Source organism: Lepisma saccharinum, chromosome 28, assembly GCF_977018435.1.
Source record: "Lepisma saccharinum chromosome 28, izLepSacc3.1, whole genome shotgun sequence".
NCBI lineage: Eukaryota > Metazoa > Arthropoda > Insecta > Zygentoma > Lepismatidae > Lepisma > Lepisma saccharinum.
The window spans coordinates 36,374,692-36,391,092 of record NC_139256.1 but is presented as its reverse complement, the minus strand read 5'-3'; the positions used below and the strand labels follow the sequence as shown (position 1 = coordinate 36,391,092).

The window sequence follows — 16,401 nt, the reverse complement described above, 5'->3', positions numbered from 1 at the left end:
CAGTTCTAGGGACAACTTAGCCTCAAATAAAATGGTACCTGGGGGGAGGGGTTAAGGCGGCCGCAGCATGGTGCTGATCACATCACCTACAAGATGGCCTACATTGAAAATACACTCTGTAAAAAAAAATAGCATCACTGTATTCTTATTACGGATGCTGACAATTTTGAGTTTCACATGCATGCATCTTTCCTGCAAAACTTGAAATCAATTGATTGAAGCATTGATCTGTTATCACTGCGTAGTGTGGTGTTATTCTTTTGTTGATTTAGTGTTTGGAGTGTCCGCTGGAGGGTGTTGCAATCAGTTACTGCTGCAAAGCTTTGTAATCAATTGTCAGGAATCTGTAAAACGATTGTTAGTAATGCAACTTTTGACGTGTTTTATGTTGCAAACTACATGTTCATTATTGACAGTTTGGATACGTTATCATATTTGTGAAGTGTTCTGGTTGTGTGTAGTGTATTTGAGCATGTTTTCTTGACAAAAAGGGGCAGAAAGTGTGACATTTCACCAAGTAAGCAAGGAATGGTTCTTGCTTTGCATATGGATGGTCATTCTCAGAGAGAAATTGGTCGACAACTTCAAATGCATCAATCCACAGTTAGCCGCTGCCTGCAAAAGCAACAAGAACATGGAAAATCATCACTGAGAAGTCACTTTGGCAGAAAGAAAAAGACATCACCTTGACTGGATTGTATGATAAAGGACATGGCACTGAAAAACAGAGGAATGAGTTCACGCCAAATTGAACATAAACTTCAAAATGAGGTGGGAATTAATCTTACTCATGCTACTGTAGTATCCCGACTAAAGAAACAGGGTGTTTCTAAACACATCCCACGTAAAAAAAACTCAGACTAACTGACGCACATGCAAAAGTTAGACGTGAGTTTGTCACACGTTATGGTGCATGGAATGATACAGATTGGGAACATGTGATATTTTCTGATGAAAAACGATTTAAAAAGCTGGGGAGGGACAGCTCAGTTAAACTGTGGATGCTGAAGGGATAAGAACTTGCAAAATCTTGTATTTTAGAAACTCAAAAGTTTTGTGGCAGTGTTATGATTTGGGCATGTTTCTCTGCAAAAGGATTGGCAGGATGCATATTTGCGCAAGGACTGTTAAGGCTGATCAATATCTGGAAATCCTGAATTGGAAAGTTCTACAAACTGCAGGACATCATTTTTCTGGACAGAATTTGGACTACTTTATTTTTCAAGACGATAATGCAACCTGTCACCGTGCTCAGGTGGTGAATAACTGGTTTCATGATATGAATATTGAAAGACTTTGGTGGCCGCCCAACTCTCCAGACATGAATCCTATAGAAAACCTTTGGGCTATGATGTGCAAACATCTTAGTAATCAGACGTACAGGTCGAAAGAGGAACTTATGGCAGCAATTGTACATGTTTGGAATGAAATTGAGGACGAATATTGTCAAAATCTCATTCATAGCATTCCTCGAAGGTTGGAAGCACTTAGGAAGGCCAGGGGTGGCCACACTAAGTACTAGTAAATGTATTTACTTACTATCATTACAAATTGACATATCATGATGCATTTAAAACCTTTGTTGATAAAAAAATGAACTCTTAGTTTACTTGGCAACATATTAATAACAAAAATGGTATGACACGAAGCGTACAAATTACTTAAATTACTTCCTTGCGACATCTTGCGACATCTGCTATCCAACAAGGTACAAATGTTGCTAACATTCGCATTTGTCTACAAGAAATAATACTTCATTCATCTTCATGTGAATGGAATCAATGCACAATACAATTAAAGAACATTACACGTCTTGCTCAAAGTGGGCACCTCCGTTACGAATGCAGGCACGCAGGTTTTTACGGACATTTGGTCTCTTAACTCGTGATGTGATGGTGTCCTTGATGTGTTGACCAGCTGTTAAGATCCTCTCCCTGAGCTCTTCTTGCGAGTTTACCTGTGTCTTGTCATACGTTGCCAAGTAAACTAAGAGTTCATTTTTTTATCATCACTTGTAAGTTTAGACCCACCCGGTACTTACATGTGATTGTTATTTGGGAAAAACTTTTTTTTCAACGAACCACTTATTCGTTAGCTATCAGAAAACGCTGAAATAAGTTCCATACAATGAGCAGTTTTTTCTCAATTCATCTTTTTATGTGGAAAATTGTCATTTTTTTAAAAAACAAAAGAAATTCGATTATCTCGAAAACTACTAATTTTCGGACGGGGTATCATATGGTCAAATTTATTGCAAATTGTCTCTACTTTAACCCCTTTAAGGGAATACATCTAATTACCAGTCACCCTGTATATTGTATTCGTTTCTGCACCCCTGAATAACTAAGTTTATTTTTAACACACCCACATACAAACCCTCTACTATGCCAATGGCTGAGGGCCCCCTAAAGGCTTACTTGTCTCCGGCCTCCCACTGCGGGGTTTTGCGGTTTGTAGATCCGGCACTGGCCAGTTGGTTTGTTATTGTGTTCATCACAAGAAATGTTATTAGTTTTATTCTCTCAAGGTTCTGGTACACATACCGCCAGAAGAAAAATATAGATTATAAACTACTACTAATATTATTGAAAATGTAATATTGTACGTGTGGTTAATATATTATGTAATGAATATTATTAAGATATAGACAGTGATGTGCACTGAGGAGTAGCTAGTCTAGCAGAGAGATCAATCAATCTCACGTCTCTAATTATTTTCAAATCACAGTATTTATTGTCTTGTTGAAGCCAAAGTTTACATGCAACACTTATTTTTTCACGCACTTCTTGTCCCTCGGTGAGATCAGCCGGCAAAGACTGGACTAGCTGGGTCTTCCTCCGCCTCACCAGTTCCAGGTGGAATCGGCCGCCAAAAGAAAAAAGGATGATTTCTGCATCTACCTCCCTTGTCCCCTCGCCCCCCGCTCCAATGGTTGAAAGCCCGTGCTTTCAGGTCCTCCAGTCTATCTCCTATAGGACAGATAGGGGATAGGTTTCCCTTCGATTCCTTTGTAAATGTTCTAAAGAACTCGGGGGATAATGTCTGCAGTACTTATGTTCTCTGTATTTATATACGTTGTATAATATGTATCTATAATGTGGGATGATAAAATGTAGTTTTATTGTTTATGAAATGGGAACGTATGCAGACAAAAATACTTGAAAATGTTATGGTTTCTTTTATTTTTTTTCAAATACGGAAGATATGACAAATATTTGCTCACGCTCTCCCTCGTCTTAGTAGTGTTTTATTTAAATATACTAATCTCTTGGCCTCCAATAATAAAAAAACGGGTTAGCTAAACGGTCATGAATACGGATGTATTTATTTGGGCAAGAGAACACGCGTAGTTGTTGGTTTGGTTTATTTTACTTCGCTTTTCTGCCACATTTGGTTATCGTGGAAATGAGGATGAGTGATGATTTGATGAAATTGATGAAGGGACCTCACAATGAACATCCATGTCCACGCCGGGATTCGAACCCATGACGAGCACGAATTCTTGTTCCTGTGTGTTGTGCTGTGCAGTGAATAATGAAATTATTTGGAATGAGAATTGTACACCAGAACTTAAGAACTAAAGAATATTATTGGAGAAACGTCATAAAAGTGTATCCCCCTTTAATATGTCGAATTTTTGCCACCTCCCATCACTTTTTTTCTAGCTGTATAGATTTAATCGCAATAAGTAGCTAATGAGCTTATGGATGTCATGAGGGACAATAGTGAGGAGAGAACTCTGGAATCCTGATTTTGCAGTACCCTGCAGATGCACTGGGAAGAAATTATTTGTATTTTTTAACGTTGCTCTTCCATCACTTTATCTAATTTCTGCCTTGACGATGGACGTAGATTCAATTAAACGCGTGAAGGGTGGATACAAGAGAAACACTCATGCACACGCCAGGGCTCCAACACTGATCCTTCAGTAACGACATCATGAGATGCAAGAATTAGGGAAATCAAGCAATGGATTTTTTTTTCAAAGAATATTACTAATGTACAAAGATGGTGTTTAAAAAATCCAATTGAAAAATACCACTGAGGAAAAATGCAGTTTGCTTTACCGATACCCATGTATCCGAATGGTTAGCGCTTTCTCGCTTCTTTGTTGTCGGCATACGTCCGTGGGGGAGTGGTTATCACAGCGCGCTACGACAGTACGGGTTCCGGGTTCGAACCCCGACATGGTGGGTGTTCTTTGTGTGTGTCCCTTCATCAATTTTATCGTATCATCTTCGCGATTAATCAAATGTGTCAAAAAGGACGCTAAGTCAAAAAAATTTAATCAAATCATTGATTGATTGTTTGATTTGGTTTATTTTACTTCGCTCTTCTGCCACTTTTGGCTAACCGCGAAGATGATACAATAAAATTGATGAAGGGACACACACAAGGAACACCCATGGACAGGCTGGGATTCGAACCTGCTGGCTTAGAAGTAATTTTTTTTTTTTTTCGAAAGAGGAGGTGTTACATCCTACCTTTTTAGTAGTCCTTACTCAATTAATTTGCAATATTTTTCCATCTTTGACGTTCTTTTTCTTAGGAATACTGGGTCCTAAAAGGAGGGGGGTGTTGATCCCATCAACCCCCCTTGGGCACGCCACAGATTGCTACCCCAAGTGTCGACGTCACCACACGTCACTGGATATAGATAATAATATATAACGTTCAGCTGTATTATGTATAACAATATACATAATATACAGGGTGAGTCAAAAGTCAGGAACCATAGGACTCATGTGTGGCTTATGTGGAGGGCACTTTACTGAAGTTTCCGGGGAGGTGGAAAGGTCAGCGAGCCCCCTTTAATTGAGTGGCCCACGAGATCTCCTGACCTCACACCAATGGATTACTAAAGTATGGGATCACTTGAAGGCAATGATTGATTAAACCCAGATTCGCGACCTACACCATCTGCGAGGAAGGATAACGGAATGTGCCACGCAAATACCGCCTGCCACAATCCTCAAGGGTCCTGAAGAACTGGGAGCGTCGTCGAACATGTGACTTGCTAAAGAGGGTCAACATATTGAGCATATGATATAGACAATATAAGCTGAAGTAAATAACACTATGGTTCCTGAATTTAGGCTCACCCTTTATATATTCAAATTTGGCCCCCAAACACATCCTAGCTACCAGTGTCGTAGCGTTATAGTACGCCCGGCGTTCCCTGTTTTAAATTTTAAAAATGCGTAAATGCTGTAAATATAAAGTAAAACTTGACTAATTTTTATATGTTTGACCATCATGGCATTAAAGTAGCTATTTTTCGCGATCCGCTTGCAACGCTCCACTAACAACACCCGTTCTAGCATATATATTTTTTTTCCCAATGCCTTTCCTGGCCGGACGCCGGGCAGGTTTGGCGTAAAGGACTCTATATTCCTTGCTGTCTATCTGGAGGGAAAGCTTGGACAGGCTTCGATCTCTACAGCACGCGCGCAAATGCTCTCTCGTACGCCAGCGTACGGAGCAGAGGGCTACGTGATTGGTTCATGTGACCCTTCCTGCCTTCTAAAGCAGACGACAGCGTTAGAATTCCTACCCGGTTCTTCGCGCTCATGCCACTCGTGCTATGTGATGCTACAATACGCAATATTGACTGACGTAACTTGACCAAACTCAAATATACCACTTTTTAATGGCCACTGCATTGTATAATTTATCGCACGAACAACGATGTGCATTAAAAAATAAAAGATCAACACAGTTTTTGTCAAATAAGTTGGTGAAGTCCTCGTGGTAGAAATTTAGCCGTGGCTGTTCTACCACTTAACCCGCAAAACTATTAATTTTATTATTATTATTATTATTATATCGTTAGTATCTAACTGCTTAATATTGTGTCAATGGAAATGTTTAGCATTCATTTGGAAACTCTTAACATCGAATGTTTATCAGCATTCTCAAGATGCAATAAACAGTGGTCTGAATTACTAATCGGCACTGTTCCATAAGTAGAGTGTACGATAATTGCATCATCCACCCACGTCCGTGTCAGACTGTTTTTCACAGCGCGCCAAGACGACAGAGGTCCCTGGTTCGAATCCCGGCGTGAGCACGGGTGTTCTTTGTCAGTGTCCCTTCATCAATATCATCACTCATATTCATATTCGCGATTAACCAAAAGTGGTAGAAAAGCGAAGTAAAATAAACCAAATCAATCAGTCGTTGGATCACCCACAACAATGACGCCTACTGTTGTGCAGAGGCGCTTGTGATTCAGGTAGATTTTTTAATGACTTTGCGTCATGCAGAAAGATATAAAAAAGGTATAAATCACCAGAGTTCAAAACATTTGTGGCATAGTGAGGCATCTCATTTTCTAGCTAAAACATGCAGGGATGATGTTTTATTGAAAACCCAGCTGACTCCAGGCAAATAAACAATACCTGTGGCGACTAATACCATAAGTAAATTATTAAGCAAAAAAGGGCCGACCCTTCCTTCGGACTTGGCGTTCCCACCCGAAATGCCCATGCTACGCCACTGCTAGCTACATCCCTGGTTTCTTTATTTTCTAGGAATCGAAGGGTAGTCAGATGCTCTACCGACTCGGAAAACTGCACTTGTTTAAAAAATATATAATGATGAAAGCAAGCGATCTACTTGTGGAATCTTTGATGAACAACTGAATGTTCTTCTACTGTGAACAGTTCCCAATCTCTACTGCAATATTGCAAAAAAAAAAAAAGAAAGTAAGAAAGTAAAGTGCTCCCCTGTGCTTAGCACCACGCCATGAAGGCGTATAGGGGGTGTGGGGGTAACGCCCCACATTTTGTTGATCCGGTCGTGAGTGGATGTGAAGTGATCAGCATCACGCCCCTGATCATTCGACGCTGGGTGGGCGCCGGGGCCACTTCAAACGTTAGAAAAGTTCCCGGATTTGAACTAGCCGGGGATCGAACCCGGTACCTTTAGCATGTTAGTCAGACGCGTTACCGACATTTTTTTTAGACATTCACGCATTTTCTCTACTTTCACTCATATCAATATTACAATTTTCTCGGTTTTTCTCATTACATACAAACACAAACATCCATGTCCTAACCTGGATTCGAACCCAGGACCCCTGGCATTGCAGCGCAGTGTGCTAACCACTCCGCCACGGAGACCGAAACTGAGCCACCGCGTCCACAATATATTGCTCAAATATGAATTATTAATAGAAACATAATATTGTACGAGGGGGTGCTGAAAAGTTCGTAGCCTAACCCAGAAGGAGTGCACGTGGAATGATGAAACTTTACAGTTTTAAAGAACATATCTTGGTATGTACACATGCAAATTTTCATTATTACTCTGCAAAATTGAAAGACAAATTGAAAGTGCAACACCGCGGAAAAATGAAAAAAGGAATTCTGTTCCTGCAGGACAATGCCCCTGTCCATCGAGCACTGCAAACACAACTGACATTGCATGATCTGGGGTTTCAATGTCTAGATCATCCCCCTTATTCCCCAGATCTAGCTCCGTCAGACTATTTCCTATTCCTCAAACTGAAACAACACTTGGAAGGACGCCATTTTGGATTTGATAAGGAGGTGATTAGTGCTACGGAACAGTGATGTGTGGAACAGCCTTCAGAAATTTTTTTCACTGGTCTGCAAAAATTGGAGCACAGTGCAAGTGTATTGAACTTCGGGGGGAGTATGTAGAATAACTGAAAAAATTTCATCATTCCACGTGAACTGCTTCTGGGTTGGGCTACGAACTTTTCAGCAGCCCCTCGTAAGATTGTTTACTTTATTGATTGTTGTTCTAAACCATGCATAATGTGAAAATACTATAAGTAACTCACAATATTTCTCTCCTGGTGTCAGATTGGTGAGCTTAACTCTGTGGATATATTGATGTCTCTCCTCATCTCCTTCATCAATGAACAATAGCTCAGTGCCTTCAACAATATTTTCCAAAAGTTCTCCACCATATTCCACAAAGGAGCCATTAGTACTATTCATAGTACTCCAAGTCACAACCATCTCAGTGGGGTCATCTGCAAGACAAATAAGTATAACTTATAAACTTAGGCAATTCGTGTTGACTTAAAGAAAATGCCATTATATATATATATATATATATAGACACACACACAATATAATAATAATCGAATCTAGCAATCGGTCAAGCTGACGTGACGACCGCCCCAACCTCCTCACTGCATCGCCAGCTGTTTCGTTCGTACCCTCATGAGGCAACAGTCCGTGCCGCCCAAGAGCTGGCCTAACCCATGGACCTAACCAAGTTGACACACGTGCAGAGGGTTGAAGAAGTCTCAGCGAGGAACGTTTTCACCATGAGCCGAGAACAACGTGGCAGGGGGCGGGGTTAGCCCATAAGAAACCGTGCCCGTCTTCGCCTGGCACGGCGAGGGAATTTTCGCAGTGTTGACACCTTCAGAGAAAAGTCGCTAAACACGACTGATTTGTAAGACCTGTTGGGGAAGTAATTTCTGCCTACTAGTATTTTTCCAAAGTTAAATTAACCTTTTTATAGTAGATAGATGCACCACGAGGGCCATCCAGACTTTTTTAAAAATATAAAAGTAAAAAAATCCTATGATGATGCGAGTTTCCTTTGGCATTTCGACAATATCTTTTCATAACAAAGATATTTTCGACATCCAGTTAGAATACGTGTGCATGGAAGAAGAGAAGGTGATAGGATTTGTTTTTCCTTTCCTCTTGTAATTGTTATATTTTTAGGGAAGTGTCCTGTAGTGTATAAAGATAGATTAGTGAGTGAAGGTGAATCGGATTAGTACGTCATTATTTAAACACACGTTGCTTTCCACGTTACCAAACAAGGATAAACATCTTGGCCACTGGCGCAACCTCAAGGAGGGGGCGGGGCGGGGGGACATTCCGGAGGGTTTTTTTCGATTTCTTGTTCACGTTGGCACTACCCATCATAGTTACCGCCGGCCGCCACTGCATTCAACTAGTAGCGGGATAACGTGTGGTCAACACGACGAACCCTCAGTCGTTGTTGTAGTTTTCCATGACAGTTTACGCTACTGGTTCGTAGCTTGCAAATTTCCTCACGGTAGTGGATGGCCACCGGTCCCATACACAAGCCGAAATCTCAGGAGAAAAGTTGATACGTTTTTCGCAGGACTCAAACCTGTGCACGTCCTGTAACCGGAGCCCAGTGCCTGATGCCTTAAGGCGCATCCTCACTATTCGCAAGGCCGAAAGCCAAAGCCGAACAAATGAGTACGTGGCGTTGGCCTGTGTCGACAGGGCGATTCCAAACCGACTACTGTGGGATTAAAATTTATAGATAATCGAGTTTGGACTCCAATTAATAATTAACCACTATATCTCCATAAAAACGAGTTACATCAAAATTTAGCTTATTCAATTCTGCGTTAATCTATGCTAACCATTTTTTTTCGAGTGGGTCTTCTATTTTTATTTGTCGTTTTTTTTTGTTTTGCAAACGATCGCTCTCTTTGAAATTCTATAAATAAAAAACGGGTGCTCCGATCGTGATGAAATTTTAGTATAGTGCAAACAGAAAGGTTTTAAACACAATTCTAAATTTTGAGATTTTTAAAATTTGACAATAAAAACTTTCTTCCCAATTTTATGAAACAACTTTTTCTTGGTACTGGGTACACTTATAAATACAATTTTGTTTTGAAGCTCCTTGTACCTGTTTTTAAGATCCATTATCATTGTTAATTCATATTGTGAAACCGATTTTATTCAGATCTTTCGCTCGCACTGACAGCCCGCAGTTTCCACGGTTCAACGGACATCGCTTCAAAATTACGGGAGGTGAAAGTATTGACGATTATAAAAAGAAAAATCAGAAATACACATATTCACAACAATACAAGAGTTTCGGAGATTCCACAATCAGCTGATTATTGGCTGAAAAGCAGTGTGAATGGATAGGGAGCATTTTTTTCCCAGGGGCAAACAACCGTAAGAAAGACATTTTTTTAATATTCACATATTTTAAAATGGCATTTTTTTATTTCCAGGCACAACCACCATCTTAATGTTGGAGCAAACATTGGTGTTCAAATTTTTGGGCAATTAATTTCCCTGGGGGTTAAATATTCCCTTGTCCTCCGCTGGATACGCCAAAGTGCACTTCTGACAAGTGTCAGAAGGTGGGTAGCATGGAGACATAGGAAGCACGCATATCCCTTTTAGATTTCTTCGCATTTTAATGTCTAATAATTTGGCGGCTCACTGAAAAAATAGCATTCTTATATTTATGTCCATTTGATGCTTAGATGGTCTAATCTGTACTGGACCTACAGTTTAAGGTGGTATCCGAACCACTGCACACGTGCCCCATCGAGGACCGAACCCTGAACCCCTTGAATGTAAGGGCCAATCAATTGAAAACAGGCCACCTCGTATCAGGCACGTATCTAGAAATATGTTTCGGGGGGGAGTCCGAACCAAGTGTCTCAGGAATAATAATAATAATAATGTTTAAATTAAATAATTATATTGAATCAAATTAATACTAATTACAATACACAAATTAATATGATATTATTATGTATTACATGATTAGGTAAAAAGACTGTAGCTATAAAAATAGAGATATAACAGCGTATATTCATTATGTAGCTTACCTTTAGTTAAGATCGGAATAATTTACATAAAAACAAGTGCTCTGGCAATGAAATTTATGTCAAACAGATGAACAATTGAATATTTATGGAATAACAAACATGATGTCATGTTCTGATTGAGAGTTGAGAGGAAATAATAACCATCGATTATGCAACAAATGCAAATATTTTCATTAATTAATTTTAGTAGGTACTTGGTAAGTCTTTCGGAGGGTCCGGACCCCTGGACCCCTCGTAAATACGTCCTTCCTGTCACTCAAAACCGTATGATCCTAATATAATCCTTGTATTCCAATAAGTTAAGGAGGAAATTATACATCAAATGCTAAACGAATATATTTTTCATTATTTAATTATAGTACTTGATAAATCTTTCGGGAGTCCAGACCGCCTGGAACCCCCTAAATACGTCCTTGCCTCGTATATCTCGACGTGTAGACGCCGCGGCTTCACGAAACTCCTGCCATTGGAAGGGGGTTCCGGTTTCGCCCGGTAGATGGCAGTCGCGTCTCAAGCTTGTTTGAAGCAGTGCGAGTGTGAGCCGTGTGAAGTGCAGGGACTTCACGTCCGGCATATCATTGTTTATCTGTCGCGGGTGAAGGAGTGGAGTCTGAGGTTTCGCTAAGGAAGAACGTCACTGCAGGATGTTCCCCATATACTGCAGTCATTCGACGGTGAATGTCTCGCGTACTAGCGCCTTCCGCCCCCAGGAAATGCACGACTGCTCGCTCCTCTTCCTTACTGGCTTCCATGATATGCAGGACGGCAAGTCCCTGCACGTCTACACTTCACAATCACACGGCTCACACTCGCACTGCTTCTCACAAGCTTGCGACGCGACTGCCATCTACCAGGTGACAACTGAACCCCCTTCCAGTGGCAGGAGTTTCGTGGAGCCGCAGCATCTACACGTCGAGATATACGAAGTGGCCTGTTCTCCACTGACTGACTCTTATACAATGCGACTTCATTGAAGAGCCACAAGTCCTCACATTGTACCATACACTGGCAGTTCTTTGCTTTATTTAAGTGATATTCTGGCTTTGGCATGTATGACTTCATCCAAGACTATTTTTAAAAGGAAAAGCCAATTAGAATATATTGTCTCCTATAATGTACACGGTACGTACCTCCATATGATAGATGAATCTGTTCAGGCTGCTGGTATATTAAGCGTTGCAAATGGCCTCGTGTTAATCCACCACGTGACTTAAATACACTGGCATGGGCTAACCCAAGTAAGGTTGCTGTGAAAATAATCTTCCACATGGTGACTCTGAAAAAGAAAAAAGTTGCTTAAATTATTTCACATTGGTTTTATCATACTAATGAGCAATCTCCATAAAAAAACCATAGGCTCCAAGGGGGGATCGGTATAATTTAGTTACATTACAAAGCAAACCATCCTAAAATACAAAAAAAAAAACTATAGTCATGTCCGCCTGCCTGTCCGTTTTTCTCGACTTTCTTTAAAATTCCACGTTATGCTCAAAAAGAGTAGTACAGATTTCACTGCGGATTTCATTCCCATCGTCAGATTAGTCAAAAGTAGCAGAAAAAACGACGTAAAATAACTGGCGAGAATTTCTGTCCCCAGGCAGGCGAAGCTTACGCTGGCATGGTTGCCGCTGCGTATGGCTCATATGCTTGCCCCGGTCGGAAGAACAAAGAAATTCGACTCCCGTGTTGTTTCAACAATGCTTGACGGGAGGTGTAACAAAACGGGTGTCATTTTTAATGTGTAAACTAACTATTGAGTTCACAAACGAGATGGTTTAACGTTGGATATTACCTCCATTAGAAGCAGCGAAGTTAACGATAAAAGAGGAATGTATGGCAATCCTAGTCGTTTTCACGTTCAGAAGACACAATGGACTCTTATAGGCAATGCTTTTCTTATGGGAAATACGAGCGCGCTGTTGTGAAATTTCTGGATTTACAAATTTAGCTTAAGTAAAATCGGTACATGCAGTTTACAGGAAATTTTGTAGAGAATACGATGGTGAACACAAAAAACTGGTAACTTGCTTACATAATTTTAGATAAATTAAAAACGCATTTTTTTTGTGAAAACACAATTCTTACATTGTTTTCATTCCTAACGTTGAAACAGGCCGCAAAATTGAAGCATTCATTATTAAAAAAATTGACACTGTTTTTTAATTGTCATAGGTGATGGTGGTACTCAGAATTTATCAGTAGTGGTATTTGTGGTACAACCAGGACCGGAAAGGAAGAGCTCTCCTCAAGCAGCTTTGCTACACTTAAAACAAGCTCAACATGCCCATATGAGCTTTTTGCTCAAGTGTGGAACCCTTGCCTAATCCAAGATTTTTGTAAAAATGCCCTCAAGAATTTTTCGGAAAGGAAGAGCTTTTTTCGGAAAAGGAAGAGCCTCCTCAGATTGATTTGTCTATACTTACAAAAGGCACTTCTGTGAGATTGTTGTCCATAAACTTGTCAAAAATATGCCCCTCTTGATGACCATACTTAAAATTAAGCCAAGATGCTTATAAAACCCACACCCACCTACACACACCCACGCACACCCACACATATTTACTTCCGGTCCACTTCCGGTCCACTTCCGGTCCACTTCCGGTCCACTTCCGGTTTGCCTACTTCCGGTCCACTTGTGGCCAAGTTGTGGCCTATTTCTGGTTTATTTATATTGCATCATGTTTTTGCAACAAATTATTATCCAGTATAGAGTTTTGATTTGAACCCCAAGAAATTTTATATAAATACCAAAGCCAAAAATATTAACACACATACACATATACACACACAAAATATACAAAGCAGACTGCTGAACCCAACTGATATTTTTTATTAAGCATAGAATTTTGAATTGGACCCCAGGAAATATTTTACAATTTTGAGAATCTCAATTTAAATTCAGGAACAAGAGATTTGGATTTGATGTATCTGGAAATATCTTTGCATCTTGAATCAACCTGCAAACAACATTACATGTTAGGCTGGGCTGTTTCAACAGCAGTAAATATTTACCAAATGTTTCAACGTTAAAAACAATCAGAATAATATCTTCCAGGACCTGAACATGCAAACATATTTTGAAAGAAGAAACATTGCAAGATATATAAAATCAGACCACCTGTTGGATTGTTTTAGGGAAAAATTTGAAAATCTATCAGAGTATGATTTTTTTAAAGTGCAAAATGAAACAGAGGCAAGATGGGTACTTGACAGTGATGTTGGGTTTGGGTATGTGAGCATAGAATTGGGTTCTGAATATGATAATTTTGAATCCAATACATACTGGCATAGAATTGATGCATACCTGTTGCATTGTTGTTGGGGAAAATATGTTGTTTTTTTTACAAAAAGTACTTCAAGTTTAGAAAAATTTAGGTTTTACAAATTTTTCCATGATCATAAAATTTATACAAACAGCAGGGGGCCTGTTGATGACATAACATGGGACACAACAATTTCCATACTTGATGAGGCAGGAAAATTGGATGTAAATTCTGGTTTATATTTTAATGAGTTGATTATGTACCTGCTTAAAAACAATATCAATTCTGGCTTATTCAATACAAGATGGACTTAAATAATTAGAGTTTTTACACAAAATATTGAGAGAATATGTTGTTTCTAAGATCAGCATTGATTCTGTAGTACAGTATTGCTGTGGAACATGTTAAGTCCATGGATTCTGTCACACCTATTCTAATACAATTAATATCACAAGTACTATTACAAGGCATGCACCGCATAAAATCATAATTCCAAGCGATGGCATGGAGTAATTATTTTTCCACGATTCCATATCATACATACTGCAATTGGAGCTTCAACAATTCGGGACTGTGCAACATATTGTCTATAAATGTAGGAAAAAATAATATTGTACGGGTTGCAAACAAAACTCCCAAAGCTTATATGTTTCAGGTTTCTTAAATTTGAAACAGAATCCAAACTGTCTGGAAGTTCATAAAAGTGAAGCCATTCTACAAGCGGGTCTATCTCAGCTTCTGCATGATATATTTGAGCAAGAGGTGATGTGTTTATAATATTTGTTGGTATAGAGGTTTGTTCTGAATCTTATCAATTATGAACAGCTCTGCTGCATGTTGTGATGATGAATATCTAGTCCCTAAACCTAACAGAGCTGTGCAGTGATGTTGTTATTGGGAACAGGATTCAAATCCTACACAGATTTATGGATAGGAGTGATTGCCATGAAATTATATCTAGATCCCTGTGCAATAATGCTGTTATTGGGAATCTTACACAGATACAGATTCTTGCTGAGCTTAATAGGTGATTGTCATGGAAGATACTCAATATTTCTGCTGTTATTAGGTACAAAATTTAATTACACAGAGACAGATATAATATCTAGATGCATACAGAATCTATAAATCTATACTCAATATCCCTATACCTGACAGCTGTGCGGTGATGCTGTTTTTGGGAACAAGATTCAAATATCACACAGAAACAGATTTTTGCTGGGCTTAGAACTATTATGGATAGGTGATTGCCATGAAATAATATCCCTATACCTGACAGAGCTGTGCAGTGATGCTGTTATTGGGAACAATTTTAACAGAGCTGTGTTTTCCATAAATCTATACTCAATATCCCTATACATGACAGAGCTGTGCAATTATTGGGAATTGGAACTTAGGTACAAGATTCAATTATACAGATACAGACACGGAAATAATATCTAGATAACAGAGCTGTAGTTTCCATAAATTTATACTCAATATCCTATACCGTGCAGTGATGCTGTTATTGGGAACAAGCTTCAAATCTCACACAGATATAGAGCTTTGGAATTATTATAGATAAGTGATTGCCATGAAGATAGATATTCAATATCCTATTAGACACAAACACAGTATCAATAAATTTATATTTAATAGAACTGTGCTGTGATGCTGTTATTGGGAACAGGATTCAAATCATAGATAGGTGATTGCCATGAGGATAGATATTAGACACAGACACAGAATCAAAAAATTTATAATATCCCTATACCTGACAGAGCTGTGCGGTGATATTATTATTGGGAACAAGCTTCAAATCATGGATAGGTGATTGTTATGAGGATAGATATTAGACACAGACACAGAAATAATATTTTCCATAAATCTATACTCAATATTCTTATACCTGACAGAGCTGTGCGGTGATGTTGTTATTGGGAACAGGATTCAAATCATGGATAGGTGATTGTCATGAGGATAGATATTAGATACAGACACAGAAATAATATTTTCCATCAATCTATACTCAATATCCCTATACCTGACAGAGCTGTGCATAAAAACCTACAAAAAGCCCAACAATTTTCCTGTGCAGCAGATATATGTATTGTTTCTTCCTGCCCAACAATCCCAGATGCATGCATCCAAATTCACGGCCACAGTCAAGCACCTATTTGAATTCTGTCTCATTTCTAACAGCAAACACATCATATTCACATAAATTGGAAAATACAAGCTTGAACCTATCTACAAGTGATTCTGATTTTACATATTGTGACAAGTTTCTTCTGTCAAAAACATAGTGCAATCAGTGCTGTGTATTATCCCTCTAGGACAATGACACATTCAAAAATGCAATGCTGTAATTTTTTAAGGGCATGTTCAACACTATGCCTGAGGATATTGTTCCTCTGCTGCTGATAATCTCTGTTTATTTCTAAATCCCACTGCCGGGGATACATGTTTGATTGTTTGCATTGCGGGATTGATTCCCACTGTACCAACCTATGTATGTATTATTGGGAATTTAAATAATTGTTTCCCGCA

At 39.2% G+C, this 16,401-nt stretch overlaps 1 protein-coding gene across 1 annotated transcript in view; it reads right to left on the bottom strand.

The window, feature by feature from the left end:
* Positions 1–16,401, bottom strand: part of LOC145981060 (acid phosphatase type 7-like) — an 81,236-nt gene that overhangs the window by 34,062 nt on the left and 30,773 nt on the right. The window contains exons 2-3 of the mRNA XM_083114175.1: positions 11,740–11,885; positions 7,811–8,005 (exon numbers count right to left, since the gene is read on the bottom strand). Of these exons, the coding sequence (XP_082970301.1) occupies positions 7,811–8,005; positions 11,740–11,878 (334 nt within the window). The 5' untranslated portion in view covers positions 11,879–11,885. The remainder of the gene's footprint in view (positions 1–7,810; positions 8,006–11,739; positions 11,886–16,401) is intronic.